Raw genomic sequence first — 20,373 nt, 5'->3', positions numbered from 1 at the left:
TGAATTTAGTAAAGCTTTCATCTGAAGATAAAATCTAAAAAACAGCAGATATATAAAAACCGCTTTATATTAGAAAGGCACACAAAGTGTTATAACACATCCCACACCTGAGTTTTATAAAACGTATGTATGAGCTATTGTTGTATAACTGGTCCATTGTATCCCAGTGAAGAGAATGCTGAGTGGGCCGAATCTGCAGATTACAGAGCATTACACTAGGCTTTAAAAAGTAGAGCTTGTCTAATGACAATGTGATGAGTGTAGAGACAGATGATAAGGAAGACCGAAGGGAGGGCATCTTAAGAGCATCTTAAAACTAAGACATAGGAAAAGATACAAATAAGGAGCCAAGGAATAAGAAAGATACAACCTGTGGCCGATACCATTGGCCCTGAACAGGAGAAGAAATACCAGGACTAGGCATACTTCAGGAATACTTTGAGAAGAGCCCAGGTAATTGAGCTGCTTTCGATACAATAATTTGCCAGGAAATTTCAAAGAAACTGGATGTTATCAGCATTAGGTAGATGCTATTCATTTTTTTTTATACTATGGGGTTGATTTATTAAAGGCAAATCCACTGTGCACTACAAGTGCACTTGGAAGTAGGTTTGAGGGTAAGATCAACATGAGGGGAAGCTCTGCTGATTTCTATCATCCAATGATGTACAAGCAAAAATATTTTTTACTATTTATCTTGCATGTCCCCCTCAGATCTACAGTGACTGCACTTCCAAGTGCACTTGTAGTGCACAGTGTGGATTTGCCTTTAGTAAATAACCCCCACCCGTGTTTTAGAATAGTATTATATAATAATATAGTAAAAACTATATTATTTACTATATCGCTTTGCTTTTAGAACTGGCTTTTAGAACTACTATTTCTCTCCTATACTTTATGGGCCTGATCCACAAAAGGGATACGCCGTCGTATCCCTGTTTCTATCTATGGAACTGATCCACAGAATCAGTTTCACATGGATAGGCAGAAGATCCGACATGTGTAAGGGACTTAGGCCCCTTTCAGACGTCCGCTCCGTCTGTCCGTTCATTACAAGTCCGTTAACGGACTTGTAATGAATCCCTATGGGGACGCGTCCGTTAGCGGATGGAGCATCCGCTAGCGTCCGCGTCAGTCGGGTTCCGCTTTTCCGAACGGAAGAAACCCTATTTTTCTTCCGTTCGGCGGAGCGGAACTGATGCAGACGGACAGACGGTCCGTCTGCATCAGGTTCCCCATAGGGGACAGCGGAGCAGAGACAGGGCGGTCCCTGCACTGTGTGCGGGGACCGCCCTATCCACCGACAGCTGAGCGGGGATCCCCGCTGAGCCGACGGAGACACACGGAGCGGACCCGGAAACGGTCCACTCCGTGTGGAAGAGCCCTTAGGATGCAGTACCGCAGCCGCCGCTGGGGGCATTTCTCGTCGGAATCCAGCGTCGGGTATGCAAATTAGCACTTACGGAGATCCACAAAGCTTTTACGCTTCGTTTTTTTCTCCGTAAGTATTAGTTTGCCATCGCAAAATTAGGGCTGCTTTTACAAAGTGTAAACTGTTTACACCTTGTAAAAGTATACCCTTCTATCCCGCGTCGCTGTCATTTTTTTTTTTTTTTCCCGCCGCAACTATTTTTTTTTTTTACGCCCGTCGCGATTCTCAAAACCCGGCGCAACGTAAATCCACGCAAAGCACGTCGGAAAAATAACATCGGGACCATGCACAGTACGTCCGGCGCGCCTAATTTAAATGGAACTCGCCCCATTAGATTAGGCACGCCTTGCGTCGGACGGATTTAAGTTACACCGCTGAAAATTTCTAGGTAAGTGCTTTGTGGATCAGGCACTTAGGTAGAGATTTTGCGGCGGTGTAACTTAAATGGCAAAAGTTAAGTTACGGACAGTTTTTGTGGATCAGTCCCTATGTATTCAGCATGAGTCTGTGACAAATTGTATGACAAAAAAAATAAATATGGCAAATGGTCAGACACTTGCAATAATTCATTTTGCAATCTATGGGAGAAGGAGATGAGGAGAAATAGACACCAGTAGTTGGCATCTGTAATAATACGAATTCTCACTCTTCATTTGTTAGGTTACTGCATCTCCATGGATGATGTGATTTTTATTGTATTTGCTTGTATTTTCTCTTTGTCAGAACAGAAATATCAGCCCACAAAGCTTTCAAATCATTGGCCAGATTCACGTAGAATCGCCCTACGCTGCGGCGGCGTAACGTATTACATTTACGTTACACCGCCGCAAGTTTTCAGCGTAAGTGCTTGATTCACAAAGCACTTGCCTGTAAACTTGCGGCGGCGTAGCGTAAATCTGCCCGGCGCAAGTGTGCCATTCACGGACGACTTACGCAAACGACGTGAAATTTTAAATTTCGATGCGGGAACGACGGCCATACTTAACATTGGCTAGACCACCTAGAGGGCAGGTTTCGTTTTACGCCGCGTATCTCTACGGAAACGACGTACATTTACAGCGACGGGAAAAAGCGTACGTTCGTGAATCGGCGTAACTAGTCATTTGCATATTCTACGCCGACCGCAATGGAATCGCCACCTAGCGGCCGGCCTAGAATTGCAGCCTAAGATCCGACGGTGTAAGTCACTTACACCTGTCGGATTTTAGGGCTATCTATGCGTAACCTGATTCTATGAATCAGGCGCATAGATACGACAATCGTATCTCAGAGATACGACGGCGTATCAGGAGATAAGCCGTCGTATCTCTTTTATGAATCTGGCCCCATGTGCCTAAGCTCAGTGCATCTAATAACAGATACCCAAGAACAATTATACAACAAACGATCTGTCTGGATTACACTAAGGAAAGCAAAAGATCTTGTTAACGTACTGTTTTACATTCATTCACTGGGCTACACAGACTATTCATTATCCGCCTTGAGCTGGAGAAGGAGACATATCAGCTTTAATGGGGCTTATAGCCAAATCTAAACTGGCGTGTCTGATCTGACAAGAAGGGAATACATGTGACTAACAGAAACTAAAGGAGAAGTATGGTTTTGGCTTTTTTCCCATATTCATACTTACCTAGGTGGATGCAGCATCGGTCCGATGCTGCATCTGTCCCCTGGTGTCTTTGCACAGAGAACCAAACCATGAACACCGCCAATGCTCCTCCACGCTCACTGGAGCACTGAGCTGTGGAGGGGTGGGGAGCGGCCATCTCAGCAGCTTGCTGAGAGGCTGAGACTGCCATCAGTCCAGGCACCTGGCGTATGCAGACTTCCAAAGTCGGGATGACGTGGTGCCTGGACTGATCTTGGTGAGGTCAGCAGAGAGCGGACTTCAGACCTCTCTCTGCTGAAAACGGGCCACAGGAGTGCAAAACGAATTTCACTCCTGTGACCCATAGAAGAAGCCCAGCCAAACAAACCCAGGCTGGACTTCTCCTTTAATATGAAAAACAAATGCTCATTGCTTTCCTTTAATATGCACTGCAAACACATCGCAAAATGTATTCATGCCTGCGTCAAGCATGCTTCAAATGCATGTAAACAGTAAAAAACACACAATTATGTGCAGTTTCTGGTGTGAAGGAGCCCTAAAAGTGCTATTTATTTAAATGACCTGTAACCAGGAGCGGACTGACCATTCGTGCACTCGGGCACTGCCCGAGGGCCCCATGCCACTAGGGGGCCCCATCAGGGTTGCCAGCCTCAGTAAAACCAGGGACAGTATGTAAAAATCTGTGTTTTTTTTTACATCTGTCCCTGAAATGTCCCTTACCGACATCCTTTTGGTCTAAAAATCCCAAGATTATAGCTGCCCCACCTCTCCAGTACCTTTTCAGTGTGTGTATGTGTATTCTGTGTGTATATATACTGCAGGGGTACTGAATTAAAATTCACGGGGGTCCAGTCGGAAGAAAATTCTTCCAGCGGAGGTCCGAATGCCAAATTGGTGCTATGACACCACATGATATCCTCCACTTGACAACCTCCCATCACAGCGCCCCACCACCACCACACACATGCACACACCTTTATGACCCACACACATCGCACTTTTTTTTCTTTCAACTGAACTCATTGAAATGTAAAAATACCTTTTATTAATTTTTATGCACCACAGTTCAATTGCGGTGCATAGAAACAGAATGCATTTTGCAACACACTGCTCAGTACGTAGGGGCGCTGTTGCAGTGTGAACAGGACACATAGAAAACAATTGTTTTCTATTGCCCTTGCAGAGACTGACGCATCACAGACCCCCCCCCCATCACAGACTGACCGCCCAAATCACAGACCCCTCATTACAGCCTAATCCCCCCCATCACAGACTGACCTGACCCATCACAGACTGACTCCCCCATCACAGACTGACTCCCCCATCACAAACTGGTCCTGACCCATCACAGACCCCTTATCACAGACCCCCTATCACAGACCCCCTATCACAGACTGACCCCCCAAATCCCCAACCCCCTATTACAGACTGACCCCCCCAAATCACAGACCCCCTATCACAGACTGACCCCCCCCCATCACAGACTGACGTGACCCATCACAGACCCCCATCACAGACTGACCCCCCAAATCACAAACTGGTCCTGACCCATCACAGACCCCCTATCACAGACTGCCCCCCCATCACAAACCCCCCATCACAAACTGGTCCTGACACATCACAGACCCCCTATCACAGACTGACCCCCCCATCACAAACTGGTCCTGACACATCAGACTCCCCATCACAGACTGACCCCCCCAAATCACAGACCCCCTATCACAGACTGACCTGACTCATCACAGACTGACCCCCCATCACAAACTGGTCCTGCTGACCCATAACAGACCCCTAGAACAGACTGACCCCCAAATCACAGACCCCTTATCACAGACTGACCCCCCAAATCACAAACTGGTTCTCACCCATCACAGACCCCCTATCACAGGCTGACCCCCCCCCCCCCCATATCACAAACTGGTCCTGACCCATCACAGGCCCCCTATCACAGGCTGCCCCCCCCCCCATCACAAACTGGTCCTGACCCATAACAGACCCCCTATAACAGACTGACCCCCCCAAATGACAAACTGTTTCTGACCCATCACAGACCACCCCTATCACAGGCTGACCTCCCCCCATCACAAACTGGTCCTGACCCATAACAGACTTACCCCCAAATCACAGACCCCCTATCACAGACTGACCCCCCCCAAATCACAAACTGGTCCTGACCCATCACAGACCCCCTATCACAGGATGACCCCCCCATCACAAACCCCCATCACAGACGGGTCCTGACACATCAGACTCCCCATCACAGACCTCCCCTGTCCTGTCCTGTCCTACATTGCATTGCACTGCACTCCCCCCTCCCCACAGAACCCTACCTTAATCACACAGGAAATGAAGCATGGCCGCTCTGGACAATGGGCGGGACTTTGCCCATTAAAAGTGAGTGATTTATTGCTGGGACCGCCCCCGCTGCCTAGCAACCAATCACCCACTTTTTAACTTAAAAAGTCCCGCCCTTTGTCCAGAGCAGTGGCGCTCCGTGTGATTAAGACAGGCAGTGTGGGGAGGGGGGAGTGCAGCGAGGGGGGAGTGCAGCGATGTGAGAGAAGGCACGGACCTGCCGCACCTGCCATGCTGTGTATATAGCGGCATCCGCAGCGGCAGGCAGGCGGGCGAGCGAGCCGGTGACAGAGGACACACGGGAAACTACTTGGCGGGGCTGCGGTCCGGATAGAATGGCCACTGGGGCCGGAACCGGACCGCGGTCCGCCATTTAGTGATGCCCGATATACTGTATGTGTGTATACTGTGTGGCCCCATAATCTCCTATTGCCTGGGGCCCCCATAATCTATTGTCTGGGGGCCCCATAATCTCCTATTGCACGGGGCCCCATAATCTCCTATTGCACGGGGCCCCATAATGTCTATTGCCCGGGGGCCCCATAATCTCCTATTGACCGGGGGCCCCACGAGTTGTCAGTCCGCCCCTGCCTGTAACCTAATGGTGATATTGTCTTTACTAGGTCCAGAGGATGTTCCTGGCAGGACTCTTTGGTTGGAATGACTCAGGAAACTCTGCACTGAAATTGGCACCCAGGAGTAGTGCAGAGCTTGTTACAGAGACTCTGATGTTAGAACTGGGAACCCATCTGAAACGCGCTGAAAAGCAGCAACGGGAGCGCTTTATTGAGTACCGTCGAGTGAAGAGTGGTGTGGATTATTCATGGCTTGCTTCCGTACCGCGCCAAGGCTATGAGATCGCCCCAGGTGACCAGCTGGAGCTTAGAGACATATGCTCCAAAATAAGCCCCTCGCAGTGTGGTCCTGCCATTCTGAGGTACAGTGACAAACCATAACTATGCTTTTTCAGTAATGTTTTTTGATGTGATGTGTCTTCAGGAATCCTGTTCGTTCTGACACATTTCATTACCGACAACAGCAGATGGCAACTGCCGTGTAGCATATGATGTGTCCTCAAAGCTCTATTCACAAGAGCATAATACACAGGGCTGCCGTTAGAAATCACGGGGCCTTGTACAGCCTACCTGACAGGGCCCCCCAAAATATATCAAAACAATATTTTCACAAACAAATACACTAAAATCCTTATTAGCGAACACAAACATAACAGAGAACCTGTGTGAATTAGCCATTTTTAAAAATCTTTAAACTTTTTTTATATATAATTTTTTAAAGAATGTTAAAATGTATTAAAATTGATTTTATTTTACTATTTTTTTTTTTTTTTACGAGACAGGTAAGCCAGCAGTGCCGTGGGGGGCAGCACAGTGACAGGGGGCACAGAGGGGATCAGAAGCAGGCACAACAGGGAGGGGGATCGGTGCGGGGAAGTAATTCTGTAATTGCCCCTCCATCCGACCACAATGATTCCCTCTGCAGTCCGGGCCCCTATGTTTACCTGGGCCCCCTACAGGAGGGCAGGTGGTCCACCCCTATCAGCGGCCCTGATAATACATGCAGTATTTCTATTGTCATGTGGTGTTTTTTCACAATAATTTTTTTTAATGCAGTAATGCCATTACAATACAGTTCAATCTGCAATTGTAATTAATAATTTACCTGTTTAGTATATAAAAGGCAATTCACAAAGAGAGGTCGGCTGTCTTAAGATACTGCTAGCTTTAGGTTGGTTATAGTTGCTACCGTATTATTATTTTTTTTATAATTGCTACTATAAAAGGAGGAATCTGTTGTGCAAGGCAGGAGGAAGAACTGTATGAGGTGGTGATAAAATAGCCATTTGTGAGCTAAATAATGATTCCTAAGAAAATATGGCTTTCAACAGCTGCTTGATGGCTTTATGCAACAAATACGATTCCACACCCATGTAATATTTATTTAATATTACTAAGAGAAATCCAAGACATAATGGAGGTCTAAATAACTCATCTTAAAGGGGTTGTAAAGGTAAAACAAATTCCCCTAAATAGCTTCCTTTACCTTAGTGCAGTCCTCCTTCACTTACCTCATCCTTCGATTTTGCTTTTAAATGTCCGTATTTCATTCTGAGAAATCCTCGCTTCCTGTTCTTCTGTCTGTAACTCCACACAGTAATGCGAGGCTTTCTCCCTGGTGTGGAGTGACGTGTTTGCCCCCTCCTTTGGACTACAGGAGAGTCAGGACGCTCTATACGTTGCAGATAGAGAAAGGAGCTGTGTGTTAGTGGGCATCCTGACTCTCCTGTAGTCCAAGGGAGGGGGCAAGCACGACACTCCACACCAGGGAGAAAGCCTTGCATTACTGTGTGGAGTTACAGACAGAAGAACAGGAAGTGAGGATTTCTCAGAAGAAATAAGGACATTTAAAAGCAAAATGGAAGGATGAGGTAAGTGAAGGAGGACTGCACTAAGGTAAAGGAAGCTATTTAGGGGGGAAAAAAATTGTACCTTTACAACCCCTTTAATAAACTGAGTCTATAGCATTTTGTAGAAGTTTAAGGAACTAATTCACATTGAAGCAAATATGAGGGAGTACTATCATAGTAGGATAAATGGCTTGGTCATGGAGTGTGGCATTAAGAGCACCAGGGAGTATTAATATAGTAAGGCAGCCCACATACGGATAATTTTTTTCCTTCAACCGGTGGGTTGAACGGACAAAAAAATGATCTGGTTTCCCCATCAATACACTTAATGTGAATAGGGGAATCCTTCCCGCTGTGGTATTGTATTCTGACCATTGTCAGAATACAATGATAAGTGCTAAGCTGGTCATACATGGATCAAATTTTATCTGGTTCAGCAGGGACTTGCTGAATTTCGATCCATGCATGGGCAGACTGGTTGTACACAAGTCGATCTATCAAAATTATACAACCAGCCTGTCTGTTTTTCTTGATTGATCAGCACCGCCGGTTATAGCCGGCAACACTGATCAGTGTACTCTGACAACTGGGAAGGTTCAACTACAATAACACAGTAGGAGAGATTTAGATAATTTATTTTTATTTTTTAACTACCGTATTTTCCGGCGTATAAGACGACTTTCTGGATGCAAAAAAATGCATCCAAAGTCGGGGGTCGTCTTATACGCCGGGTACGGTCTCAGTACTCACTTTTTTTTCCCCAGCGGTGACAGTCTCCATACGGCGAGCGCGAGCGTGAATGATTTCAAAGCCGCGCCTTCTCTTCAGAGTGTTCTGTGATAGGAGGAACAAAAATCTTCCCAGCAGCGCCCCTGTTCTGTGTTCCTCCTATCACAGATGCCTTCTCATCCTCGGACGAGATGAGAAGACGTCCGTGATAGGCGGAAACAGAACAGAGGCGCTGCTGGGAAGATTTGTGTGCCGCCTATCACAGAACACTCTGAAGTGAAGGCGCGGCTTTGAAATCATTCACGCTCGCGCTCGCCGTATGGAGACTGTCACCGCTGGGGGAAAAAAAAGTGAGTGTTATTGCACTGGGGGGGCAACAAGTTCAGGCATGTAATGGCACAGTGGCAATGTGGGGGCATGTAATGGCACAATGGCAATGTGGGGGCATGTAATGGCACAGTGGCAATGTGGGGGCATGTAATGGCACAGTGGCAATGTGGGGGCATGTAATGGCACAGTGGCAATGTGGGGGCATGTAATGGCACAGTGGCACAGTCTGGGCATGTAATGTAATGGCACAGTCTGGGCATGTAATGTAATGGCACAGTCTGGGCATGTAATGTAATGGCACAGTGAGGAATGTAATGGCACAGTGAGGAATGTAATGGCACAGTGAGATTTGAAAAAGCCTGTTTCTGTCAGCGGTTCTGGCTCCCCCTCAGCTTCCAGAAAGACTAGAAGGATGGGGGTAGTCTTATACAGTGAGTATATCCCAAAATCAAAATCTTTCCTGGAAAATTAGGGGGTCGTCTTATACGCCGAGTCGTCTTATACGCCGGAAAATATGGTAGCTGGTTGAACAGGTAAAAAAGAGCAATGTAATGGGATGCCTAAAACTTTTCTTTCTATTTTTTCTTTTCATTTTTTGAAAGACTAATACTGGGTATACAGTTGTGCTCATAAGTTTACATACCCTGGCAGAATTTATGATTTCTTGGCCATTTTTCAGAGAATATGAATGATAACACAAAACTTTTCTTTCATTCGTGGTTAGTGTTTGGCTATAGTCATTTATTATCAATCAACTGTGTTTACTCTTTTTAAATCATAATGACAACAGAAACTACCCAAAGGATCAAAAGTTTACATACCCCAGTTCTTAATACTGTTTATTACCCCCTTTAACTTCAATGACAGCTTGAAGTCTTATGTGGTATTTGTAGATGAGGCTCTTTATCTTCTCAGATGGTAAACCTGCCCTTTCCTCTTGGCAAAAAGCCTCCAGTTCCTGTAAATTCTTGGGCTGTTTTGCATGAACTGCATGTTGGAGATCTTCTCAGAGTGGCTCAATGATATTGAGGTCAGGAGACAGATGGTCACTCCAGAACCTTCAATTTATTCTGCTGTAGCCAATGACAGGTCGACTTGGACTTGCAGCTTCCTGGCTGATGAATGCAAATGTTCCTCCAGTATTTTTTGATAACATACTGCATTCATCTTGCCAACAATTTTGACCAAATTTCCTGTGCCTTTGTAGCTCACACATCCCCAAAACATCAGCGATCCACCTCTGTGTATAACAGTAGGGATGGTGCACCTTTTAATCATAGGCCTTGTTGAATCCTCTCCAAATGTAGTGTTTATGGTTGTGGCCAAAAAGCAACATTTTGGTCTCGTCACTCCAAATTACTTTGTGCCAGAAGGTTTTATCTCTGTGCTGTTTGGCGTATTGTAAGTGGGATACTTTGTGGCATTTGCGTAGTAATGGCTTTCTTCTGGCGACTCGACCATGCAGCCCATCTTTCTTCAAGTGCCTCCTTATTGTGCACCTTGAAACAGCCACACCACATGTTTTCAGAGAGTCCTGTATTTCACTTGAAGTTATTTGTGGGTTTTTCTTTGCATCCCGAACAATTTTCCTGGCAGTTGTGGCTGAAATTTTAATTGGTCTACCTGACCGTGGTTTGGTTTCAACAGAACTCTTGATTAGAGTTTGAATACTTCTGATTGGCATTCCCTTTCCTGTTTTATACAGTTCAACTACCTTTTCCCCGCATATCCTTTGACAATTCTTTTGATTTCCCCATTACTCAGAATCCAGAAACGTCAGTGCAGCTCTGGATACATGATGCAAGTGTCTCTCAGGAGTCCAGAAACTCATTGACCCTTTTATACACACACTAATTTCAAGAAAACAGATCACAGGTGAGGATGGTTACCTTTAACCACTTAAGACCCGGACCAATATGCAGGTTAAGAACCTTTCCCCTTTTTGCGATTCGGCACTGCATCGCTTTAACTGACAATTGCGCAGACATGCAACGTGGCTCCCAAACAAAATTAGCGTCCTTTTTTTCCTACAAATAGAGCTTTCTTTTGGTGGTATTTGATCACCTTTGCGGTTTTTATTTTTTGCGCTATAAACAAAAATAGAGCGACAATTTTGAAAAAATATTTTTTACTTTTTGCTTTAATAAATATCCCCCAAAAATATATAAAAAAATGTTTTTTCCCCTCAATTTAGGCCGATACATATTCTTCTACATATTTTTGGTAAAAAAATCGCAATAAGCGTTTATCGATTGGTTTGCGCAAAATTTATAGCGTTTACAAAATAGGAGATAGTTTTATTGCATTTTTATTTATAGTTTTTTTTTTACTACTAATGGGTCGATCAGCGATTTTTTTCGTGACTGCGACATTATGGCGGACACATCGGACAATTTTTACACATTTTTGGGACCATTGTCATTTTCACAGCAAAAAATGCTATAAAAATGCATTGTTTACTGTGAAAATGACAATTGCAGTTTGGGAGTTAACCACTAGGGGGCGCGGAAGGGCTTAAGTGTGACCTCATATGTGTTTCTAACTGTAGGGGGTGGGGCGGGAAGTGTGATGTCATTGATCGTCTTTCCCTATATAAGGGAACAGACAATCAATGACACTGCCACAGTGAAGAACAGGGAAGGTGTGTTTACACACACCTCTCCCCGTTCTTCAGCTCCGGTGACCGATCGCGGGACACCGACGGCGATCGGATCTGTGGGTCCCGCGGTTACGGAGCTTAGGACCACACGGCTGGGCTTAAAGAGACACGTACAGGTAGGTGATTGTGCCCAGCCGTGCCATTCTGCCGACGTATATCGGCGTGAAGGGGTCCTTACGTGGTTAATAGCCATTGAAACTCCCTTTGTGTCAACTTGTGTGCATGTTATCAGGCCAAAATCACCAGGGTATGTAAACTTTTGATCAGGGTCATTTGGGTAGTTTCTGTTGTCATTATGATTTAAAAAGTAAACACAGTTGATTGATAATAAATGGCTTCATCCAAACACTAACCATGAGTGAAAGAACTTTTTGTGTTATCATTCATATTCCCTGAAAAATTACCAAGAAATCATAAATTCTGTCAATTCTGTTCATAAATGTAAACTTATGAACACAAAACTGTACATGTACCGAAAATTGGCTTCTGTCGAACGGTCATGCTGGAAAATCAGCACTTGACCAGTGCTTGCAACCAATGGCTGCCGCACTGATCTGTGTATTCTAATGAGGGGGAGTCCCCCCTGTCAGAATAAAAAAACACAGTGGTAGAGATCCCAGGATCAACATGCTTGTGTTCAGGGCCGATCTGCCCTATAGGCTCACTATGCAAGCCACTTAGGGCCCCGCAAAGCTGCGGAGGGCCCCCCAAATTACTAGAGGCCCTGCCTGATGAGAAGTCATTTTTGGCCCCTCACCCCGCTTCTCAACTCGCTGGCTGCACGGGAGAAGAGGTAAGAAGTCAGCACCCCCCGCTTCTCACTTTAATGTAAGATGTCATTTCTGACCGCAGAACACCCCCTCCCCCCGCTTCTCAACTTTAATGGGACATGTCATTTTGCTTAGGGCCCCAGGGAGGTCAGGATCGGCACTGCTTGTGTTGATGCAGGAATCTTTGAGGTTTTTATGTAAGGGATTTTATTAATAATCAGTCCAACACAAAGTCAACAGTTAGATGGTTACGTTGTATAGTGGTCAAGAACAGAACAGAAATATACCTGTTCAAGGTTCGGCACCCATGGTAGTAATACTACTAGCCAAAACATTATTAACCACTCCAGCCCTGGAAGATTTTACCCCCTTAATGACCAGGGTATTTTTTGCAATTCGGCACTGCATCGCTTTAACTGACAATTGCGCAGTTGTGCGATGTTGTAACCAAACAAAACTGACATACTATTTTTCCCACAAACAGAGATTTTTTTTGGTGGTATTTGATCACCTTGGCGGTTTTAATTGTTTGCGCTATAAACAAAAAAAGACTGACAATTTTGAAAAAACAAGCAATATTTTTTACTTTTTGCTATAACAAATATCCCCAAAAAATATATATAAAAAGAACTTCTTTCTCAGTTTAGGCCGATATGTATTTTACATATTTTTGTTAAAAAAAAAAAAATCTCAATATGTGTATATTGATTGGTTTGCGCAAAAGTTATAGCGTCTACAAAATAGGGGATAGATTTATGGATTTTTTTTTTTAGTAGTAATGGCGGGGGTCTGCGTTTTTTATCAGGACTGCAACATTGCAGCAGACAGGACACTTTTGACACTATTTTGGGACAATTGACATTTATACAGCAAAACAGAGCTAAAAATAGCCACTGATTACTGTGTAAATGTCACTGGCAGGGAAGGGGATAAACACTAGGGGGCGATCAAGGGGTTAAATGTGTTTTCTCAGCGTTTTCTAACTCTAGGGGGGGTGGGCTACCTAGAACATGACAGAGATCACTGCTTCTGATGACAGGGAGCAGTAGATCGCTGTCATGTCACTAGTCAGAACAGGGAAATGGCAATTCTGCCTCTCCTAGTCACGATCGCGGGTCACCGGCGGACATCGAGTCTGTGGGACTCGTGGGCACGCTCCCGCGATGGTCACATGCCCGCTAGCTTGGGATTACGACGGGACATACGGGTACGCCCATTTGTGCATCCGTGCCATTCTGCCAACGTACATCAGCATGTGGTGCCCTGGGTCTGAGAGCCCTGTGTGCTCTATCATATTCAATGGGGGATTGCTCCGGCCTCTCTATTAAGCTGTTAAAGATGGCGGTTAGGGTCGGTCTTACTTGTTCAGGGGTAACTGACTCCTGGACACCCCGCACTCTGATATTATGTCTTCTTCCCCTATTGTCCAGGTCTTCAATCTGCCTGTTCATGTCGATTAAATGTTGAGAATGGGAGGTAGAGATATCATCAAGTCTGAGCAGGGCCCTGTCTCTCCTTTTTTCCTGCACGCTCTGTTACAGCCATCTGCTCCGTAAGCCTTAGTAACTCAGTCTTAATGTCTGTGATGGCGGCTGAAAAGGAGCTCTTAATATCTGCAGCTATGACAGTCATTACCACATATGTCAGAGGGATATCAGTATTGTCATTACCTCTGGATGACTCCTCAGAAGCCAGGAGTGAGACCTCACACTCCTCCATATCCTCCTCCACGTTCAGCCTTTGTGGCGGCGCCATCTTGGAAGCCTTGCTGCTGCCGTTGTAGGATTGGTTGCACCTTTATGCGTTTTTTCCAGTGCTCTTTACTACTATACCAAGCATAGGTAGGGGCAGTGACACACCCCAGTCACCTGCCCCCATCTACTCATCAGTATTTATATGCCTCTACTGAGGAGACTGAAAACGTTTAGTTAGGACTGCAGAGAGCCTTGGCGATGGCCTGCAGCTTAATCATGTATTTGCAAATGCGTGCAACCAATCCTCTGTTTTTAATGCACACAGTTAGACAGTTGAATTTGGTTTTCTGTTTGGGTGGTAAGTGTGAGCCTGGTTATTACGTATACAACTTTATTTATACTTACTTTTTTTAAAAAACATTTCATTTAAAGTCCCAAAAACTCCCCCTTCTGTTATCCAACAGGGATGGAGGCATATGTTTTTCATATGCCTCATTTAAAGTCACAATCGTAGTTTTCTTTAAACTTGGCAGACTGCCCAGATATTTTCTTTTGACAGCCGAGTGAGCAGATAAAGTCTCTCCACTTATATGAAAGAATATGCAAACTCTGAATTGGGAATCGTCAGGGGGGTTGAATCGAGATCACAATTTTTTATCAATTAATTGTACAGCTCTACACCTAGGGGTCTCTTTTGAGATCAGTATGAAATAGATTACGAAGAAGGAATCGTGCTCTCTTTCAAGCCTGTAAAATACTTATTTTGCTATGGAAATCATCTGACCCTGTGGTTCATCTGTGGGTAACAAATATGGGCCATACTAACACAGGGGTCCCTCAGGAAAGTTTGAGAGTTTATGAGCACCGTGGCTGGACACCTCTGGACTTAGCCAGCGTGAACTTGTTCAGTTACGGCTTTTGCATTGTCCAGACAGAACAGCTTAGTCTAAGCTAGGTATGCCAAAAAACACATTGGAGGCTGTGTATATGTAATATGGTTCCATAAGGTAGATTTTGTATATGAGCATCTGGAATGTATATACAGTATATGTGCTCAAATTATGTGAGTTTACAAGTGCATCACTTCCCTTATAATCTATATGTAATCTATGGACGACTGCCACCGGCATGTATCTGTTTTTGTTATTGGTTGCTTTAAGTTTAAAAAAGATTACAAAGAAGGGTATAGACCCTGACCCATACTCTGCACATCTTCGGACAAGACCACCAAACGTGTGCCATAGTTCCCACCTGTGAACACCCTTGGAATCAGAGCAGAGATAAAGTTATAATGAGAGGTTTTTTTTTGGTTCAACCCGCTGGTTGAAAGAAAAAACTCAGTGGGCCAGATTCAGATAGGTCAGCGGATCTTTAGATCCGTGTAACCTATCTGATTTACGTTACACCGCCGCAAGTTTTTGAGGCAAGTTGCTTTATTCAGAAAGCACTTGCCTCTAAAGTTGCGGCGGCGTATCGTAAATCCCCCGGCGGAATTCAAATTCCGCGGGTAGGGGGCGTCTAAAATTTAAATCAGGCACGTCCCCGCGCCGATCGAACAGCGCATGCGCCGTCCACAAATTTTCCCAGCGTGCATTGCTCCAAATGACGTCGCAAGGACGTCATTGGTTTTGACGTTAACGTAAATTACGTCCGGCCGTATTCGCGAACGACTTACGCAAACGGCGTAAAAAATTCAAAACTCGGCGTGGGAACGACGGCCATACTTAACATAGGATACACCGCACTTACCCCTCCTATAGCAGGGGTAACTTTCCGCCGGAAAAAAGTCGAACGCAAACGACGTAAAAAAAAAGCGCCTGGCGGTCGTTCGTTTCTGAATCGGCGTAAATGCTCATTTGCATATTCAACGCGTAAAAGATACGGAAGCACCACCTAGCGGCCGGCCTGGAATTGCAGCCTAAGATCCGACGGTGTAAGTCACTTACACCTGTCGGATCTTAGGCATATCTATGCATAACCTGATTCTATGAATCAGGCGCATAGATACGACGGCCGGACTCAGAGATACGACGGCGTATCAGGAGATACGCCGTCGTATCTTCTTTCTGAATCCGGCCCAGTGTGTATACCCTGCTTAAAAGGGAGGTTCCACTTTAAGACCTCCTCCTTGGCTCTTGTTTGTGAAATTGAGCTTTTGGGGAGGAGGAGCATGTAGCCGATTTTGACAGTTACCCACGTCTCACTTCTGTTCCTTGGGCAATCGGAAGTTCTCCTTCCCAAAGTCTTCTGAGATACATGACAGGTCCCAGAGCGCAGCGTCGCTCGCGCATGCCCAGTGGGAGAGAGGACGCAGGGTGAGAACAGCAGGGGTGAGAGCACCGCTGGATCATGGGACAAGTGAGTGGCTGTTAATTTAAAGTCAGCAGCTACACTTTTTGTAGTTGCTGACTTTTAATAAATCTAAAAATTGCTGGAACTCAATTTTAAGAGCCCAGAGGCGATTCAGTTCGCATGTGTTGCGCTTTACAAGTCTCTCTCTCTCTCTTAAGAGAGGGTTAAAACCATTGCCATTTTTTTTTTCGGAGACACCAAAAGGAAAATTACTCTCAGACAGTCACTGAAAAAGGTCTTCCTATTAGAAGATTTCCCCTAAGCTCCTGTTCTGGTGACGTTTATTTTTTTAGTTTAACTAGTTGGACTTGTGTCTTTTTTAACCTGACTAAAGTACCTATGTAACTTTGAAATGTTGGATTTACCATCACATTTTATACCATATGACAAGAGTGAACCGTTTTCTTTACCTTAAGAATTTTTTTATACTGTTTGTGGATGGAGTTCTTTTTTTAACCCACATTTTGGCTACCTGCACAATAATATTAGCTAAAGCCCAAACTAAATACCGGTACATATGGCTCCTAAAAGGGAAGTCTATTAGGAGGGGATCATTCAAGTGAGTTGAGTTGTACATACAAATTATACTCAATAGTGTGCTCTTGCTCCACTATAGTCTGTAACTATCAATCTATACTATAGGAGAAGGACAATAGGTTAACAAACTTAAAGCAGGGGTTCACCCTAAAAAAAATGTTTTCTTGGTCTACAATCCATTCCAGCATACTAGCGTCAGCTACAGTATGCCTTTATTTATTTTTTTGGCGCTGTACTTACAGTTTAATCCTTTAGTTTAGTTTCAGACTCCGGCGGGGATTAGGCGTTCCTATGAAGAGGGGAACATGATTGACGGCCGGCTATGGCGCGTCACGCTTACCGAAAATAGCCGAAATAGGACTCGGATCTATACGGCGCCTGCGCAGTCAGCTCCTAGTCTGTGCGCAGGCGCCGTATAGCGCCGTGAAGAGCCGAGTCCTACTCCGGCTATTTTCGGAAACGCGTGACGCGCCATAGCCGGCCGTCAATCATGTTCCCCTCTTCATAGAAACGCCTACTCCCTGCGGGAGTCTGAAACTAAACTAAAGGATTAAACTGTAAGTACAGCGCCAAAAAAATAAATAAAGGCATACTGTAGCTGACGCTAGTATGCTGGATGGCATGGTACATAGTTGTTTTTTAGGGTAAACCTCCGCTTTAAGTGTATGTTTGTAATGGAGTACAATTTTTGACCTGGGCTCTAATGCAAAAGGGAAACCACCAACTCTCATGCTAAGCCACTGGTTCAGCTATTCTGTAGAGCAGGGGTCTCCAAACTATGACCCTCCAGTTGTTCATGAACTACAATTCTCATCATGCCTCATCATGTCAGATTTTTACAATGCCTCATGGGACGTGTAGTTCTGCAACAGTTGGAGGGTCGTAATTTGGAGATCCCTGCTATAGAGCATACCTGTGCAAACATTTCATAGTACAGTAAAACCTTAGTTTGAGAGTAACTTGGTCTGAGGGCGTTTTGCAAGACAAGCAAAATGTTTTAATAAATTTTGCTTTGATATACTAGCGATGTCTTGATATAAGAGTAGCGTCATGTCACAACTGAGTATAAAAAAAGAGAGGAGCCTCTAAGTGTAGCAATATGGTTACATTTAATGAAGGTACAACATTTAGCAACTTATTGCTACACTTAGGGGTGCCTCTCTTCTCTTTTGTACTCTGTAAAAAAATGCTTTGATATACAAGTGCTTTGGATCACAAACATGTTTCTGGAACGAATTTTGGGATTAGAAAAAAATCCAGGACTGCCACACTCTATTTTGATTTTATCCAATAAAGACGTCGTTTAACAGAGTGTGGCAGTCCAGGATTTTTTTCTAATCCCATGCACCTGTGCAGAGTCAGCACCTGTCGGTCCTAGTAGGACTGAAGCAATCTGAGGGATCAGTAGCCTTTAGAGCGGTCGCAAACCAAGGTTTTACTGTATATGACTTCACAGTATGGTCAAGTCCGTTTTCAGAAGGCCTCTGCAATTTTTAGCATGAATAATTTTTTAAGTAAAATAATGTAGGTAAAACCAATGGGTTTTAAATGACTTTTGGGTTTTGGCTTATCGTGCAGGTTTCGCAGATTGATGCTGGAGTTTGAGCCTGAAGGAGCAGAGATCCCACGTCTCTTCCGTTCAATTTTGCAAGATTTTGTGTCCCAAGAAGAGGAGCAGCGCAGGAAGAAGCAAGATGTGCCCTGGGAGAAGCGTAGGAGAGCTAAGAGCCTGGCAACCTTCAGTTTTAAGCCTCCTCGTCTTCGTGTTAACCCCTTCCAGCTAGAGGACAGTCATGGATCAGATACTGAAAGTGAGCTGGCAGGTGCTTCCAGAGCAAGGAGCAAGAGTATGCCAGAAGTTAGCATGACAAGGGAAGTACATTGTGATTGAAGCTAGTGTACCTCCAAGGGTGTAACATACAGTCATTGCACAGGTTCTCATTAACAGTATACTGTATGTAAAAAAAACAACGCATATTGACTACAACACTGTTCAGACTGTATATTCCGGGAGTTCCTGTAAAGATCATCTCCACCACCTGTTATGTGTACATAAAAGTTATAGAGTGACTTTAATTATTTTTACTTTTTATAGCCAATTTATGATGATGTTATTTTGTCAATCGTTAACATTTGCACCAAATGTTCTGTTGTGTAGGAAGAAGGACTTGTCAGTCAAAGTGAAGTTGGAGATAAAAGAAATGGGGTGCTATGAAACACTTCTGCTCTCTAATAAACAGATTCATTAAATCATTTTATTATTTAAAGTGGAGTTCCACCCATAAATATAACATTACATCAGTAGTTTTAAAAAAATGTCATTAGTCCTTTAAGAATTTTTATATTATTTTTAGATGCCTTCAAAGTGTTGTTGCTAGGCAGAATAGTTAATCTTCCCTCTTCCTGCACCTAGGTGCTTAAGCTTCCTATCCTACACCGCACAGACTCCTGGAAATGTAGTGGGTGTAACTTTCCAGGAGTCTGAAGAATCATGTGACTTGGACAGTACAGGTACTGAAACCTGATCTGAAACCTATTACACTGCTTGTGAGCACTGAGCATGTGCGAGATCTGCAAGGCTGAAATCCAGGAAATCATACAGTCTGGCTTCATGATGCCCACACTTAAGATGGCCCCAGTCAATTTCTATTTTATAAAGTGTCTAAATGCTGTAACAACCTAACAAAACGGACCTTAGTTTACAGACTAACTTTACTAGAATACATTAAGCTTGTGTATTACAGGGGTATTTATATTTAAAAAGTGAAATTGTGGCCGGAAATCCGCTTTAAAGGAGAAGTATGGGTTTTGAGTTTTTATACTTACCTCTGTGGATGGAGCATCAGATCGATGCTCCAGCTGTCCCCCGCCGTCTGTGCACTGAGAACCGGGCCACCGAACATCGGTGGCCCGGTTCTCGGTTCTCACAGATCCCAGAAGGACTGTCAGTTCCTCTCTGCTTCTCCACACTCATTGAAGTGCTGAGCCATGGAGGGGCAGGAAGAGGCTGTCCCAGTGTCTCAGCGGCTCGCTGATACGCTGAGACTGCCATCAATCAGGGCAGCTGGTGGAACCCGACTTGGGAAGTCGTGATGACGGCAGTGACATCAGTGACATCAGCGGAGAGCGGACTTCAGACCGCTCTCCGCTGAAAACGGGGCACAGAATTGCAAAACTAATTGCACTCCTGTGACCCAGAGGAGAAGCCCAGCCTAAAAAGCTCAGGCTGCACTTCTCCTTTTAAATTATTTAAAAGTGGTCCTTGTTAACCACTTAAGGACCGCCTCCTGCACATATACGTCGGCAGAATGGCACGGCTGGGCACAAGCATGTACCTGTACGTCCTCTTTAAGTCCTCTTTAAGTGCCCAGCCGTGGGTCGTGGGCACACGCCTGCGACCCGGTCTGAAGCTCCCTAACCTCGGCCGCAGGACCCGTGGACCTGATCGCCGCCGATCAGCTTCCCCGTTCTTCAATGTGGC

General features: G+C 44.8%; 1 protein-coding gene across 1 annotated transcript; it reads left to right on the top strand.

Annotated features, from left to right (window-relative positions):
• Window positions 1–222: 222 nt before the first annotated feature.
• Window positions 223–19,148, top strand: LOC120916932 (protein RD3-like). Its single transcript, XM_040327855.1, has 3 exons — window positions 223–453; window positions 6,020–6,333; window positions 18,471–19,148. The coding sequence occupies exons 2-3, from the start codon at window positions 6,029–6,031 to the stop codon at window positions 18,781–18,783; spliced, it is 618 nt and encodes a 205-aa protein (XP_040183789.1). The 5' UTR covers window positions 223–453; window positions 6,020–6,028; the 3' UTR covers window positions 18,784–19,148.
• Window positions 19,149–20,373: the final 1,225 nt, after the last annotated feature.

This window comes from Rana temporaria, chromosome 11, assembly GCF_905171775.1.
Source record: "Rana temporaria chromosome 11, aRanTem1.1, whole genome shotgun sequence".
Classification (NCBI taxonomy): Eukaryota; Metazoa; Chordata; class Amphibia; order Anura; family Ranidae; genus Rana; species Rana temporaria.
This window is presented reverse-complemented; position numbering and strand designations above follow the sequence as displayed.

Excerpts from the sequence above, each read along its gene's own strand:
- LOC120916932 (XM_040327855.1), top strand. The coding sequence starts at position 6,029 with ATGTTCCTGGCAGGACTCTTTGGTTGGAATGACTCAGGAAACTCTGCA. Across the intron at positions 6,334-18,470 it reads TGTGGTCCTGCCATTCTGAG|GTTTCGCAGATTGATGCTGG; the intron begins GTACAGTGACAA and ends CTTATCGTGCAG.